General features: G+C 39.3%; 1 protein-coding gene across 1 annotated transcript in view; it reads left to right on the top strand.

The window, feature by feature from the left end:
• The window catches only part of LOC140559678 (kelch-like protein 29), a 212,584-nt gene that overhangs the window by 139,771 nt on the left and 56,818 nt on the right, over positions 1-15,995 (top strand). Inside the window, exons 6-8 of the mRNA XM_072683230.1 lie at positions 2,259-2,397; positions 11,640-11,836; positions 15,592-15,851. Coding sequence (XP_072539331.1) covers positions 2,259-2,397; positions 11,640-11,836; positions 15,592-15,851 — 596 coding nt within the window. The remainder of the gene's footprint in view (positions 1-2,258; positions 2,398-11,639; positions 11,837-15,591; positions 15,852-15,995) is intronic.

The raw sequence follows: 15,995 nt of genomic DNA, 5'->3' as shown, positions 1-15,995 counted from the left end.
CTGAAAATGTTATTAAGCTGAGCAACACTCCTCTGCTTTTGAAGTTCACGATTTAGTAAATATCAGGAACATCAAAGAATTGATCTAAAGGTTGGGAAACCTGTCACCTCAATAAAGCTGCCTAGTAGACTTACCTCAGATTCACAGACAGAACTAGGGTGGATAGAATCAACAACCGCTGACATAAAACTACATGGTTCCCCCCTGTCCTTTGTCTGTAAATAATAGAGCAGCATGAAACTCCCAGTCCTCCTGTATAGTTGAAGGTGATAAGAAAATGGGATGTCTCAGTGATTATATCAGAGGAGAACAATGCGTGATATATTAGTCTTTAGTCTTTTTTTTATCTGTGTATTTGTCAGGTAAACCGATTCACTGTAGCTCCCAGGCCAGGCTCAGGCATTTTGTCCAGAAATGTAAAGGAGAGAGTTATCCAAGATGGCGTCTTTCGTATGGCGACTGTGGCCGTCTGTCAGTTGCAGTTGACCTTGGATTGTCTCCTTATTAAAGTTAGATGGTGGGGCACACTTTGTAGAGCCTCATTAAATGCTGGAGCCACGTCCTCTCTGGCTCATCACTGGATTCCGCTTTAGCTGTTCTTTTATCGCTCTGTTTATTTGCATATCTATACTTGCCGTTCTCAATAGAATGTTTTTCTGTGCATCATCATTTGTTACAATCTGTTTCTTTCTGAGAAGAGTAAACAGCTGCCAATGAGGCATCAGATTATTCTTGGAATACTACTGAATATTGCTCATGTTGTTGTGAGCAAGGACATTTAGGAAAGTAGTTTCAGCTTTCCTCCTGAGCAACTGTTTACACTATATCATTTGCACAAGATCAGTCTTTTCTCTGCACCTCTATATATATGCTGAAATGATTTCGTAATATATATATATATATATATATATATATATATATATATATATATATATATATATATATATATATGTAAAAAAGTAAATATATATTTACTTTTTTAAGAACTAATTTCAGGCATAGATATATAATGGAAAATTAAAAATATATATTACTCTTACTTATTATATATTTATAATAATATTTTTTTATTTCAAATTGTAATTGTATACATTTTAGATTTTAGATGTAGACTTATATTACTAATACGATTTTGTTAATAATTATAAACATGCATACATTTTTATTCATTATTTTTAATAGCGGTGCATTGATTCATTTTAATGCAGATCCCATTTCTATAAAACCAAATAGGCTAATGGCTGACTGTTCCACGATTAAATTATTATTTATCTTGTTTTACTTTATTTTGTGTTACTTTACACCGCATAGGCTGATCAAACAATTACACCACGCAGTCACGCATTTCCAATATTTTCTACTAGCAAAAAAATCAAAAAAAAAAAAAAGAATTGTACTCAAATGCGTGAACGGAAAATCAGTCAGTCTATTTACATAAATAAAAAGCTCTGTTAAACGTAAGAAACAACTACAACGCAGATCTTCAACGATCGATACAATGAATTGCTTAAATGGCGGATTCTGATCTTAGCTGATTCCTGATTGACTGTTCACCTCAAATTTTTACATTCAGTATTTCAACGTGCGGATAAAGCTGGTGTAAATATTATGTGTCAATCACACATTAGCGAAAAACAACTACATCTTTAAAGGTAAGTGTGTTTCATGTGGCTATTTATTGTATGTGGACAAGAGCATTCACACTAATGTCAGTATTACTGCACAGCACACATATAGATGAATTGTACTATTATTATGTTTTAATTCCGTGTTTGATCAATACCTGTCCTAATTTGTGTCTGAAGTGCATTTTAAGTGTGTGCCCGGAGCGCCGAATGTTCAGTCCTTAGCCTATGTAGGTCAACCAGTTGTGGGTCTCCTGCCAAGTCTGAATGTCAGCTGTACACACTGTGATCATTCAAGGGTATTCCTAACCTTTACAAAGCTGTTTTCCCTGCTAGATCTCCTTGTTGTCTGCTCTTACTCACATTATTGCTGCATGATTATCTGTTGTCTATGCGTATTGTGTTATGCAGGTAATGTCTAATGTGTTATAAGATTTTTCCCCCTTTTTCTCATAGAGTTGTTTTTATATATGCTGATGTGTAGGTTTGTTGGCTATGTCAGCGTTTATTTTTTTTCTTTCTTTCTCAATCTTAACTCTGTTTTCTGTTCTCTGATTTCTGTTGCATTTCGAAAGCGAACTGTATTCTAAATCAGTGCTTGGCGTTGTCTGTTTTTTTTTCTTTGTTCTACAGAGATGTTGAAGGAGCTGAACCAGCAGCGCAGGGAGAAAGAATTTACAGACCTGAAAATTATAGTTGAAGGCAAAGAGTTTGAAGTCCACCAAAATGTTCTAGCTTCCTGCAGCTTGTATTTCAAGGACCTGGTGAAAAGGTTTGCCTTCCTTCCCTTCCCACCAGCCGTTGATCCGATCCGTTCTTTTCATAGGGCGCATTTGTGTTGCTTTTTTTTCCCTCCCCCCTCTCTCTCTTGCAGGTTGTGCGAAGACTTTTGGTTCCTATCGCAGGGCCAGCAGCCATTCCCTCTCCCACTCAAATGAATGTATCTCAAAATAGGAAAGAAGGTCATCCTTTGTTTTTTTTATATATTTGTTTTATTGTTTTTTTTTGGTTTTTTTTGTTTTGTTTTGTTTATTTTTTACCTTCTCTTCCCCCATTCTAGAGCACATTGACGTAACTTGGCCTTTAAAGTGTTCCATGACTGAGGGATCTTTAAAATAAACCTGGAGGAACTCACAATAGGGACTTACCATAAGAAAACCACATTGTGCATTTTGTATAGCGTCCTCCATAAGCAGGGTGACGCCTGTCATATGGCTATGGGATGAGCTTTGTCACCTGTTCTGTCAGAAAGTGTATCCTGCATATAGTCCACAAAAAAGGCATCCCATTCATATGGTAAATATCCAGGCTTTGCTTCACTGACTAGCAGAAAGAACGATCCGAGTGACATACAAAGGAGAGATCGTAGCTCTTTCCCTGTGCTTTGCTGAATCATTACCTTCACAGGTCAGAGCCATCTACTGTATTTACTGCTGAAGAGCCGAATTTTATTTATTACTTCTTCTATATTGCACTCTTCTGCTCCCATTGCAGACTCACTCTGTTTTTATAACTGTTCAGTCATTTGATTTTTCCTGGCAACGTGTTTGCTGACACTGAGGAGGATGACAGGCTAATGGGAAGGCCTTTATTTGTGTGTGTGTGAGTGTGTGTTGTTTGGATGGGTTTGAACCCCTCTATTCATGCCTGTATGCATGCAGTCATTCATTTGCAGTATGTTTTCCCACTTGTACCTTCATTGTTTGTTTTTATCCCTTTTATCCATTCGGCAGATCACGCTGTTTGGCCCTGCTTGAAATCCTTGAGGCAGATGTTTTTTTCATTTTACAATGTATGTATACACCTGGACGTATAGGCACCTTCCCCTAGGATAAACCCATTGTTCTGTATGGCAAGGTATTAGCTTTAGTCTTTCCCCCTTGTGAAATGCTCCACTCTTCAGAGGAGGAATTTGTGGCTAGAAGCCAGATGCCTCAGAGTAAACGCAGGGCAGGGGGAGTTCATTAAAATAAAGCTTTATCAGACGCCCGAGACGAAGCCTAGCTGCTGCTTGCTTGGGCGCGGATAGATGCACTGTATGTCCAAACGTTTGTAGATACCTGCTCATCTTATGGTTCTTCTTCTGGAAATCAAGGGTATTAAGAGAGAATTTGTTCCTTTTTTGCTGACATAACAGCTTACTCAAATCTATTAGTTTTATTCTAAATGGTGTAATGTAACATTGCTGTGAGGATTTGATTGCTGTCAGCCACAAGAGCATTAGTGAGGTCAGGTACTGATGAATTCTGAATCGCAAACACCACTCTAACACATCCCAAACGTACAGATCGATTTACAGTGTTGAATAACAAATGAGACTATAGGCAAAATCTAAAAATATTTATACTGTAGACAAAATGTTAAATAAAAATATTAAATAGTAAATATAATAGAAGTATAGTTGGAACACAAAATTGTATTAAGCTGTACCCTGAAAAATATCTTTGAAACTTAAATAATACGTACATTATCAAATTCAGTCTTTTTTCTGTTATTTTGGTTTACATGACTAAACTCTTCAAATGCTGACAAAATACAACACTAGCCCACTGGAAGCTTATTTCATTAAATAATTAAATTATTTGAAGACCATATAAGCTGTTTGTGCTCAGTTAAACATTTGTGCCACCAAAAAAAAAAAACACCTTAAAGTAGCTGAATTCTTCAATTAAAAGAGGTGTCTGGATACTTTTGGACATATAATGTACCTTCACCCAAATGAGCTGATCCTAAGCCATCTTGCCCAAGCCTTTGTCCTACTGCTAAATGTTTCATGGCAGCAACCTTGATGCCTTGACGGAGGTCCTTGTGTGATTGTGAGGCGATGGCTTGGTCCAGACAGCCTTTTACCGTAATCCACTTCCTCACCATTTCTCCAGATCTGAATGGAATGGATTATGCTTTAGAATTCTGAGAAAGGAATGGGCGTCTTAGGCATAATGGCCTTATTAAATCATGCGCTGGCTGCTCGGACGTCTGTATAAGGAGCCACGTTCTTGAAAGACACTATATTGAATCTTAGGGCCTTCTCTCCCTGCATTAAAACTTAATTAGCATCTTTGTTACTGAGGCTGTAGCTCTGTTGTTTGCCTTCTGCAGTCTAAACATCGTTTTTTGATACTTTTCCTGTACTTCAAGACAGCCTTCTCATTGGTTTTAATTGGTCCCTGTTTTTCCTGTGGTTTAGTTTGATTTAATAGGAGAACAGAGCTCTGTTAAGTTGACCTTTATTATACATGTTAAAGGGACCAGCGGAGGCATCACTGTCAGTAGATCGCAGAGCAATTGCTTACTGCACAGGAAACCATAGATCTGCTTAAATGTTGCCAATGCCATTGTGTTGTATACCTGTGCTGCATCATCCACTCAAATACCTGTGATGGCTCTGCTGTGAAAGACATAGCCTGTTTACATGTGGCTGCTTTGTAGTGGTGTGGACATGTGTGTGTGTGAGAGAGAAAGAGAGCAAGAGCACATTTGCAGAGCCATAGTTATTGTCTAGAGAAAAAGAGGGAGAGAGAGAGAGATGGCACCTAAGCTTCACCTCAGATGACACTTTAGATAATAGATTTCTGATAGCACTCCTGTTGCCATGTTCCACATGCATACATAGCATCCTCCTTGAACTCCAGCTCATCTATTGCATGTAATGTAGTCCTGTAGTATCATCATTTCAGGATGAATTTAATGGGTGTTATGTGCCACGAATGATTTTCATTATTCATTTACTCCATATGACCCCATTACTTGCCTCTGTAGTTGATGTTCAAAACTGTACTCAACTTGTGTGTTTGTGTTTGCATCTCCCTTTTTTATATATATATTAACCTAGATTAAAAGCACCAGTTCTTTACACTGTGCCATAATGAATAAGCTAATAGAAAAGGGGGGTTTTACCTTTACTGTACAGGTACCATATTGGAGATATCAGGTTTTGTAATGACAACAACTATACAGAGTATATATTATACAAAAGTTTAGGTATCCCTGGTGATATTCCTAGTGTTTTTAATCTAGATTCACAGCCTCTACAGAGAGACACTGAAGCACAGTAGTAGCGTTTATTAGCCTTATATTGCAGCATATTGCAAAAAGAAAACATCATAAATGTGTTACGTTTAATTTGTTCCAAAATGTTACATTTAATAAATATCAATATATATATATATAAATATGCAACATAAATGTGAATGTTTTTTTATCTAAGTTTGTTTTATGTAGAGGATATTATTTACTCTTTTTTCATTAGAATATACACAAAAAGTGTCATTTGACCAGGGATGCACAAATTGTTGAAGTGTTAAGTGAATAAACTGTATATACAGTAAGCTCTATAACTATTTTGATAGTGACACAATTTTTGTGTTTTTGCCCATGCACACCACCTCAATAGATTTTTAATAAAGCTATCCAGATGTGATTGAAGTGTAGATGTTCAGGTTTAATTCAAGAGGTTAAAGAGTGAACTATTCCATTAGCAAACCAAAAAGGCCAAAAAGGCATATAGTAAATGACTGCCTTAAATCTAGAACCCACTGACACTGACAAGCTAAGACTCCTCCCTTTAGATTATTTACTGCAGCCGCCTTCAGTTGCTGCTTGTTTGCGGGTCCTTCTCCCTTCAGTTTTGCCATTTAAGAATATTTATTTCTTGACTTGTTTTTACGGTATGTTTTGGGTCATCATCTATTTGTGCTGTGAAGCGCCAGACTTCACACCATTAATAAACACCAACTGGCTTCATTGACAGCCATGCTTGTTTTTACCAAAGTTTTTACCTTCCCTCTTTTCACCAGATGATGTGGTATGTTTCGGATCTTGAGCCGTTTTCCTTCTCCTATCTGGGAAGGCTTTTTTTTAGATTTCGTTTTCAATCAGTCCAATACTCTTTAGTTGTCTTCCATGGTTGTTCATTTGTCTATTTGGCCACTCGTAGAGTTTGATAGGTTTGTTTTGTGTTGTTTTTGTTTTTTTTTCACCCTGACAATGACCTCCTTCACTTGCATTTATTCCTCTTTGGACAACATATTCCCATATTTCTATAAACAGCTACCAAATTCAGCTCAAACACTCCCAGACCTTTTACCTCCCTAATTTTCCATGAAATAAAATAAATTAAGTAAATCCCTTAAATTAAAGCTGAAAGTCTGCACTTCAATCACAGTTTGATTGTTGTATTTCTAATCCATGGTTAGATGGCAATGGTGGTGCACTGACTCATTATCATTACCATTACCATTACCTTATATATATATATATATATATATATATATATATATATATAAAAAAAGGTGCACGTATTTGTCACTGTACAGTGAAATGTGTCCTCCGCATTTAACCCATCTGTGGTAGTGAACACACACTCACACACAATAGTGAGCTAGGGGCAGTGAGTACACACGCACACCCAGAGCGGTGGGCAGCCAATTCCAGCACCCGGGGAGCAGAGAGGGTAAAGGGCCTTGCTCAAAGGCCCAACAGTGGCAGCTTATATATATATATATATAGAGAGAGAGAGAGAGAGAGAGAGACAGAAAAAAACTGATATAGTACATTTATAGTATATATAGAATATATAGTAAATTATATAATATAAATATATCCGTTACTTTACTTTCATGCTTGTTTTTTTTAACAATTAAACACATATTAACCAGATAAATAGCTTTACACATTGTTAAAATTTTTTGCACAGTACTACATGTAATACTGTGTAGACCACAGGTGTATTGTTGCCCATAATAGATGCGTTTATCACATATCCCATTTCTGTGTCATGTGAAAAATGTTATTTGGTAATTGGCTCTTTGCATGGCTATTATGGTCATTTGAACCAGCGTGCACGTAAGGGCATTGTCCTGCACTCCCCTCCACTAAAGCTCACGGCTGGGAGCACTGTGCTATTTTTACAGCATCCGTTCTCACATTAAGTTAGTCAGAGGGAGCGGTGCGAGGCATGCTACCTGAAGGATGTAATGCAGCTCCCAAATGTGCACGCATGCTCCTGTCAGCCGGAAAAAAAAAAAAAAGCTATTACCCTCCCCTTTAGCATCTGTTGCACGGAGACGGATTGCCCTCAGTAATTCCATTTTCCCCTCCGGATTTTCTATAAGTATGCTTGGTGCCACTTTAATTTATGGGCAGCGCCTCGGCGCCTAGCCATCAGTGTGTAATGCGAAACTCGGCAAGCTGTGAGCAGCTCTGACACCCCTGCACTTATTTATTTATATAAGAGCGGCATGTTAACTTTACAGTAGCTGTGGCATCACTGGGGAGAGAAGCAGAAGATGGACTTGAGTGAGGATTCAGTGGGAGGGAACTGTCATTAGTGCTGTGGTGTGTGATGATGTTTTAACTGAAGCTCCTTTTCCTGCATTGGGTGTTTTATGGAGCACGCTCAGAGATGTCTGTGGTGACGAACCTTCTTGATTTACGCCGGTTTTGTATTTTCGGCTGTTTTTCTACCATGTTGTGCCTCAGATTTGTCAGAGTTCATTTAATTCATCATCTAATTCCACATGTTTATATGGCTGAATTGGCCTATAGCTACAGCGTGTACTGACGCTATTGTTAAGGAAGGACAATCAATGTCTGTTTTGTTGTTCTGTCATTGGTGCACATCTCCCAGCGCTTCCCTAGAGGGTAGTCATTTTCACCTCATTCAGGCACACAGAACAGAGTCTAATTCTCCCTAGATTAGTGGTCCCAAAGTGTTGAATATTTCCATTTCTGGACGCCAGGTTCTAGCCCTGTTTGTTGCTATCAAGCTGCCAGAGCCAGACAAAACCCCGTAATTATAGTCCATCATTGCCTGCTATTTCCATTCTCACGTTTAATCATCTTTTGCCACTGAAAGACTGAATTAATGTATTCCTTTTGTGTTTTTCCCCCTCTTTTGCACCGTATGTGTGTTTTGGATAAGCCTCTGAGTCAACAGTAGCCAATGCGTTTTGGACGTCCACAGCTAAATTATAGTCTGCAGCCTCATACAGGACACAATTACAATAAAATTATTATTTAGACTCATCATGGAAGTGCATGTATCCCCCCCCCCCCGGTCCTCCACCCTCACTCCCAGTCTCATACTGGCTGCTAATGCTTAAAAAAATAGAGATGTTTTCTGTGGGGGAAAAAAAATAGATGCTCATTTTGGTAAACAATTTTCTTTCTTGCTTTTTTTTCTCCTCTTTTCTCTCGCTCTATCTCTCTCATTCACTTTCTCTCCGCGTACACACATACAGTACATGAATACAGGCACACACACGCACATACACGCTCTCCCACTCTCATTCTTTTCTTTCTTTCTTCTCCTGATCTCTGTCTCACTCTCTCACAAACAAGCCTGCAATCAGAAGCCACATAAATATGCACCTCTCACCAAAGCTAGAAATCCATTTCCATAACAAAAGTGCCCGGACAAAGCAAATTGCTATCCAAGCTGATTCCGATTGCACTAATTGACCTGGTTGATGACCGTGCTCTTGTTTTATTATTTCTATTTCTTTCTCTTTGTTTTCGTTGTTGTTGTTGTTGTTTTTCCCCTCCCCCTCCTCCCCATCTCTCTCTTTTCTTCTCCACCACCTCCATAACTTAACCCAGGATTACACCCCCTTCTATTATCTTAAAAACCCATCGCCATGGCAATTAGGGAGGACGGAAATAACAAACTCTGACGTTTCTTTGCCTTTCAGGAGGGAGTAACGCTCTCAGTCTTTTCAGCTGTAGCTGCAGAGCCGTAATTGCATGTTGTTCTTTTCGAGTCGCCCTTCTACCCCTCAAGTCCGCTCCGTATGAAGACTAATAATGTCCTACAAACTCATATGTTCATGCACAGGGGACAAGTGGTGAAAGTGGCGGCCGGGATGTTGATTAGGGTTGTTTTTTGGGGGGTAGGGGGGCGGGAAGAGGTGGGTTTGGGAGGGAGAATGGGGCGGGGTCTCTTATTTCAAAAGATCCAGGCCCAGTCATGGAACATGCCCCACCCCCAGAAGAATGGCTGCTGGTTCCCTGTGACAAAACTAACCTGCCCTTCCCTCTTTCCTTCTCCTACTCTCTCTCCCTCTTTTTGTCCCTCTTTCTCTCTCTCTCTCTCCACCGCACTCATTACCATTCTGTCTGTTTGCCTGTCTGTCTGTCCGTCTGTCTGTCTTTCTGTCTTTTCCTACCTGGTGGTCTGTGCATGTTCATTTTTCAAATTGCTGGTTATTTTTGTTGTGGTTTTAAAAGGGAACACACTAATTCAACTTTCCTGCAAGTCAGAATATGCAAATTCATGTCAGATTTAACCAAAAAATATTACACTGAACTTCATCTGCACCTCCAAGTGAACGATTTAACCAAAAACGTTTGACAATGCATACCTCCCATTAAATTGACATGATTTTTGTTAAGTATATACAAGATTCAAAAATTACTGTTCAAAATATTGCAATCAGTTAATCAGTCAGATAAAATCAGTATTGTTGTAGAGCAATGTGTAAAATGATTCTAATGTAGTAATCACAGGCCTCAGGTTAGTATAAAGCAACAAAGCTGTAAAAACCCATCAGGGCCCTTATAATGCCTTTATAATGCCTTTATTAAGCCTAACAAGCCAGGTTTGGTCAGTAAGTGGCTGCTAATTACTACATTATTAAGCAGTGATTAGAGGGAATTAGGGATTTTCCAAAACTTTTATTTGTTTTGCACAAAGTGTTCATTATTATGCCCTTGTTAAGCCATTTTCGGCCAATATCTGCTAATATACTAGCTGCTTATTGTGCAACAGAGACCTGCAGACCTTGGCTAGCTTACTGTGTGATCTGTATCACTAAATATAAACTATAAATATAATCTCAAAAACCATCACTTCAATACCAGAAATGACTAAATTCTTAGTTCTAAACAACAAAAAAGCCCCCCAAAAAATTTAAAATAACAGAACACCATTATGAGAAGTAATTTCATGCATGGTGGTGGTGGTGGTGTATTAGCTACATCTGTAAATCAGACTAAAATTATGGGTGGACTTTACAGACCCTACATTCACAAGTAGACTTTGTGCAGTTCTGCTGTACTGTTATTAGTCTGTATAGTAGATCTATTGCACAAAATTACATAATGAACATTTAATGGGGATGAGGAAGCCGAGGAAGTATTTCTCCTTTGAATATTTTTGCCCCATGCCACTTTCAGAGGTGTTCAGCATCAATGCACACTGGTTCTGCAATGTTGATGATCCTGAAACAGAATCAGCTGCTGTGTGGCCATTAATTCCACTCCTCTTAGCCTTGACCTTGAGTGGATTATTCTTTCACATGGGGGCATAAAATCCCTGATGCTGACCATTATTCACAGATCCCTACCATCCACCCAGGGGGCTTATTACATTTAAACTGATCAGTGCAATTTGATCCGAATGGCATCAGGAAGACAGCGGGGGATATAAGTCACACTGTAAACTCGATGTGGCACATGAATGAGCCTTAGCTTAGATCTTATTAATGTAATGGACGCTCTGTATAGCCTTTTTCTTTAAGGAGGTGCCAGTTAGGCAGCAGTGGTGCCTTTGTCCCATGTCTCTCACCTGCTGTTATGCTCTTTCTTAGTTTCCATGCATCCGTGTGTCTTTATGTGCACATGTGCAAGCATGGCTCGCTGGCATACTGCATATGTAGTGGAGTATAGCAATAATTTGTCTTTCATTGTTTGACATAGATTATTTTATTTCAGTTGCAGGCAAAATGCGTTGTGAAGTTGACTGAAAAACAACATTAGGAATAAGAAAAAAATCTGTTTTCTTCATGCCTGTGGCAAATTATATTATGCATTTCCTCCCTTCAGTGTGTTTTCAATTAATTTCCTTTTTTTTGGTGTATGTGTGTGTGTGTGTGTGTAAATATAGTTCTCTTCCTCTGTCAATGGGTTGTATGTGTGAGTGTATTCTAAATGAGAATATTTCCTGTATTATTTTATATGCAGAGCAGATATATGTACATATATACAGCTCTCTAACTGCTTCCCCCATGCCTCCAGGTCACTTGGAGAGACGGGCAGTGGAGAGAAGCTGGAGCTGAAGATGACCAACATCAGCGCCGATGTTCTAGACATGCTTCTGGAGTTCGTGTACACCGGCTCACTGGTCATCGACTCGGCCAACGCCAAAACCCTGCTGGAGGCTGCCAACAAGTTCCAGTTCAACACCTTCTGCAAAGTCTGCGTGTCTTTCTTAGGTAAGAAACTCTCAGCTAAGGGTCCACAATATTTGGGCAGGCAATAGGGCTGGATAATATGGATAAAAAAAGTAAATCTAGCCTGTAAGTTTCAGTAACAGCCTGCTTAATTTTAAGGGATACAACTATTGCCGAAACAGATAAAAAGATTCTATGGAGAGGTTGGAAGTTGATAATGAAAAAAATGAATTAGGACTGTTTGTGGTACATCAGACCTGATAAATGTTATAAGTGCACCTCTAGGAAAAACAAGACCAATTATATTTAAATTCAAGTTGACATAGTCACAAAGCAGCATTACAGAGATCTGAGCCCACGTTAGCATGTCAGTGACAACAGTGGCAGGAAAACTCCCTTAGATCAAGAGGATGAAATCTTGAAAGGAACTAAAGCCATATTTGGACGGGATTCATTTTACATGTGGAGGTGGGGTAATGTAATTATTATCAGAGGTTCTAAGTGATTTTAGTTCTGTCCCAATGCACCATGTCAGTCATTTTAATGAACTGCGCACTTTCACTTTAGTTACAATTCAGGCATCTTTTATCTTCTGTTAAACATATATATTATATATTAATCAGCATGTGGGTAAATATTCTGTCATATTCTTTTGCATTTTTATAAAATACTGAGGCACTCAAGGAGGCATTGAGTTTCATTGTGCATGGCACACATATTTTAAGTCTTTCAAGTCTGTGGGGAACCTGCTTTAGGTAAGTCCTTGTGTAGCGTCTAACTAAAATTTCATCATCACTATAAGTGGGTTATAAGGTTGGTTGTCATTACGAGTACTTGTGCAAGACCTATATTATGTGTATTTTATAGACTTAATTAGTGAATATTTAACCTGTGTTAATTCACTGCACTTCATAAATATGGTTTATGGTGTGAGTTAGTTTAAAAAATGGAACATTTTGAATGGTCAGTTATTGGCGCCAGTATCAGCTAGAGGAAAGTGTGTTCCAGCATCATTTCAAGCTCTCAAGTGTACATCCTACCTTCACTCTGTTCTGTCTGCCTCCAAACTGGTTACAACTTACAAACTTTTCTCCTCCATTCCGAGGAGCTGTTGTTTGATTTGTAAAAAGGTCAGAGAACAATTGTATTGAAATGTCAAACGTAGTGTCACAGGCTGCGATATGATCCGCCTCCGTTTAAGTAGATCGATACAGGCTGAGGTCGGCCCGGAGGTGGCTGACCAGCTGACTGGGCTGAGTTCCGTCGTTCCCTTGCGGAGGGGCAAAAAAACGCAGCTCTGGAAGGCTTAAGACACCCGAACACAGCAAATAATTCAGCGACAAGGTTGAGTTGACTTCTCCAAAAGTCAAAGCTGTAAAGTTTATGCCGCCTTTGACATTTGTCTTGGGAATATGGACAAAGCGAAGGCAAATCTTTGGTTTGAAAGGTCAGCCGAGCCAGGCAAAGGGAGAGACAGTGAGGGAATACCAGCATCTCGTATTGATTTGTTTGTTTTGTTCATTTTCAAGTCTGAAAATGTGTTTTGGCAGCATGCAGAGACAGTGGGAGAAACATCTAGAGGACCAAATCAAATGAGAGCAATTTTTTTTTTTTTTTTTTTTTTTTTTTTAGGGAGCTGAAAGTGAAATGATATCATGTCAGCTCTGGTCCAGAACAAAACATCTGATCCAGAGAGAAAGACAGTGCTGTACTGAAAAAAAATGTAATGTATTCCATTAAGAAAAGCATTGTGTATGCTGTCAGAAGTTAGTTTCTCATGGCCAGTGTCAGATGACAGTCTGCGAAAAGTTTGAAGAGTGTTGATAGACACCATGCAGTGAAACAAGATGTTCTAAATGCTGAACAGCTGCAGCCTTCCAGCCCAGAGCTGGTGATAAGTGTGTGTATGTGTTTATTTGTCTGTGCCCGTGTTCATGTGGATTTGTGTGTGAGTGTTCCATGCCAGCCCAGGGCATGTCTCTTACTTTGTGGTTGTCTGCAGTATGCCATTTATGGCCCCTGGCAGAAAAGTTCTGAAAAAAAAAAACCTTTTCCTTTTGTGTGAGGAGAAGGCATCTGACCCGGTTTATAGGAAATGGCACGGTACAGCCATGCGTCCTTCCAGACATAATAAAAACACATCTGCACAGGCCAGATGCTTGCTAAGCAAGAATTCTATTAAATATATGAGTTTTGTTTTTATTCAGGTTTAAATTTGGGACAAATTGGGCCTGGGTTCGGCATTAATGTGTCTGCGTAAACTTTATTTCATGTGGTGTACAGTTCTGCTCAAAATACAACCCTTCATTGATTTCATTTCCAGTCAGAACAGCCATTAGTTTCAATTCATTCATTACTTCAGAGAATATTCCTGAGGAGGTCAAAGTCAAAGGACAGTAAACAAATGAAAATAGTAGTTTTTTTGAGTATTTCAAGGACCAACTCCTGATAGGCCATAAAACTGTCCTATTAAATAAACAGCACATCAGGCTTTCATCTTTAAAAGAGATGAGACTCAAGAAATCAAGTTTTACTCTTTAGATTGCTTTAGATCTGAGAAAATAGTTTTTGTCCATTCCTTCACTGTGAGAAGATGACTCAAGATGACTGTGGGTCTAAAATAATGTAGCTGATCAAGATGCTCTTAAAAAGAAGGCGGTTTGCAAATCAAACTGCTGAAGCTCCTGCTGTTCTCTGAAAAATGAAATGACCACCCCAGCCCAGATGTGTTTGAGATTACTTGGATGGTGGGAAGCAGAAGTGCTCCAACGTGTAAGACTGAAATTTGGTGGTGTAGTAAAATCTCCTACAGATTTATGTAGAACTGCAAGTGGGTCTCCAGAAAAGAATGATGGTAGAGGTCGACAGACTGAATACTTAAACATCTAGCTATTATAGTTAGTTGTTGAGATGCCTGTATAATTTTATTTTTCATTCATACAGTACTTGTATACTTTTGTTGTCACTAAAAATTAATGACTTTGACTAGAAATCTTAAGAGAATCTTAAGATTAATAAGTGGACAAAATGCCTGCAGCTTAAGCAGGCTTATGGAGTAAACTTAATGGAAGCTGACTAGACACTATATGTCCAAACAGTGGTGGACACCCTTTCTAATTAATTTGCTACTATATTGCTGACACAACTGTGTGAATTCACACATACAGCTGTTTAATCCCTGTCAGAAGTGTTGCCAACAGAATAGAACTTGTCCTCACTGTTGTTGCTCAATTTCAATCAAATCCTCTTAGCAATGCTCCAAAATCTAGTACAGAATCTTCTCTGGACAGTGGAGACAGTTACTCTAACAAAAGCAGGATAAACTCCCCTTAATGTCAAAAGAAACAATCACTGAGCAGGTGTCCCAATACATTTGGCCTCTTAGTATAACATAGTCCTTTCAGGATCACAGCTGTGTCAGGCACAAGTGCTTTGTTCTTTGTTCATTCAATCATTCTGCATCTCTTTTTGTTGAGCTTTCCCCAAACACTGGTGTGGTTATGACACTTCTCATATACAGGGTGGCCGATGCGACTTGGTTGGCCCCTCATGTGTCCTTGCGTGGGCTTAAGGCACCAATAAGAGCTTTACCTGCTGGTGCTAATCCCCAGGATGCCCTGCCCTGTGCTCAATCGATTGGCCCTGATGTTTGTCCCTGGAGTGCTTTGAGCCAGAATGCTTTTCTGAGCTTCACAGATACATAGCCCAGATAGCTTTCACTGCCTTTCTCCTCTCAACCCTGTGATCTTTTATGGATGTGAGCATCGGACGTGCTCTCTCTCCTTTGTGTTCTTCAGAGAAGCAGCTGACGGCCGGCAACTGCCTGGGGGTGCTGGCCATGGCCGAAGCAATGTGTTGCACGGAGCTTCACAACATGGCCAAAGCATTCGCCCTGCAGAACTTCCCAGAGGTGGCTGGACAGGACGAAATCCTCAGCATCTCCAAAGAGGATCTGGTCAGCTACCTGTCTAACGACAGCCTCAACACCAAGGCTGAGGAGCTGGTCTATGAGACTGTCATCAAATGGATCAAAAGGGATCCAACCAACAGAGTGCAGGTGAGCGTCTCTTTGACTTGCATATTGCTTGCATTGGCATTGCAGGACCTCGACAATTCGCTGGCATGAGATTTTGTTCTTTGTTTCACATGGAAGCTTTAGAAAAGACACAAATCGAGAGTTGACAGACATGACATGCATAAT

The sequence above is a fragment of the Salminus brasiliensis genome, chromosome 1 (genome assembly GCF_030463535.1).
Source record: "Salminus brasiliensis chromosome 1, fSalBra1.hap2, whole genome shotgun sequence".
NCBI lineage: Eukaryota > Metazoa > Chordata > Actinopteri > Characiformes > Bryconidae > Salminus > Salminus brasiliensis.
The sequence above is the reverse complement of the archived record's forward strand: the minus strand, read 5'-3'. Positions and strand labels throughout refer to the sequence as shown.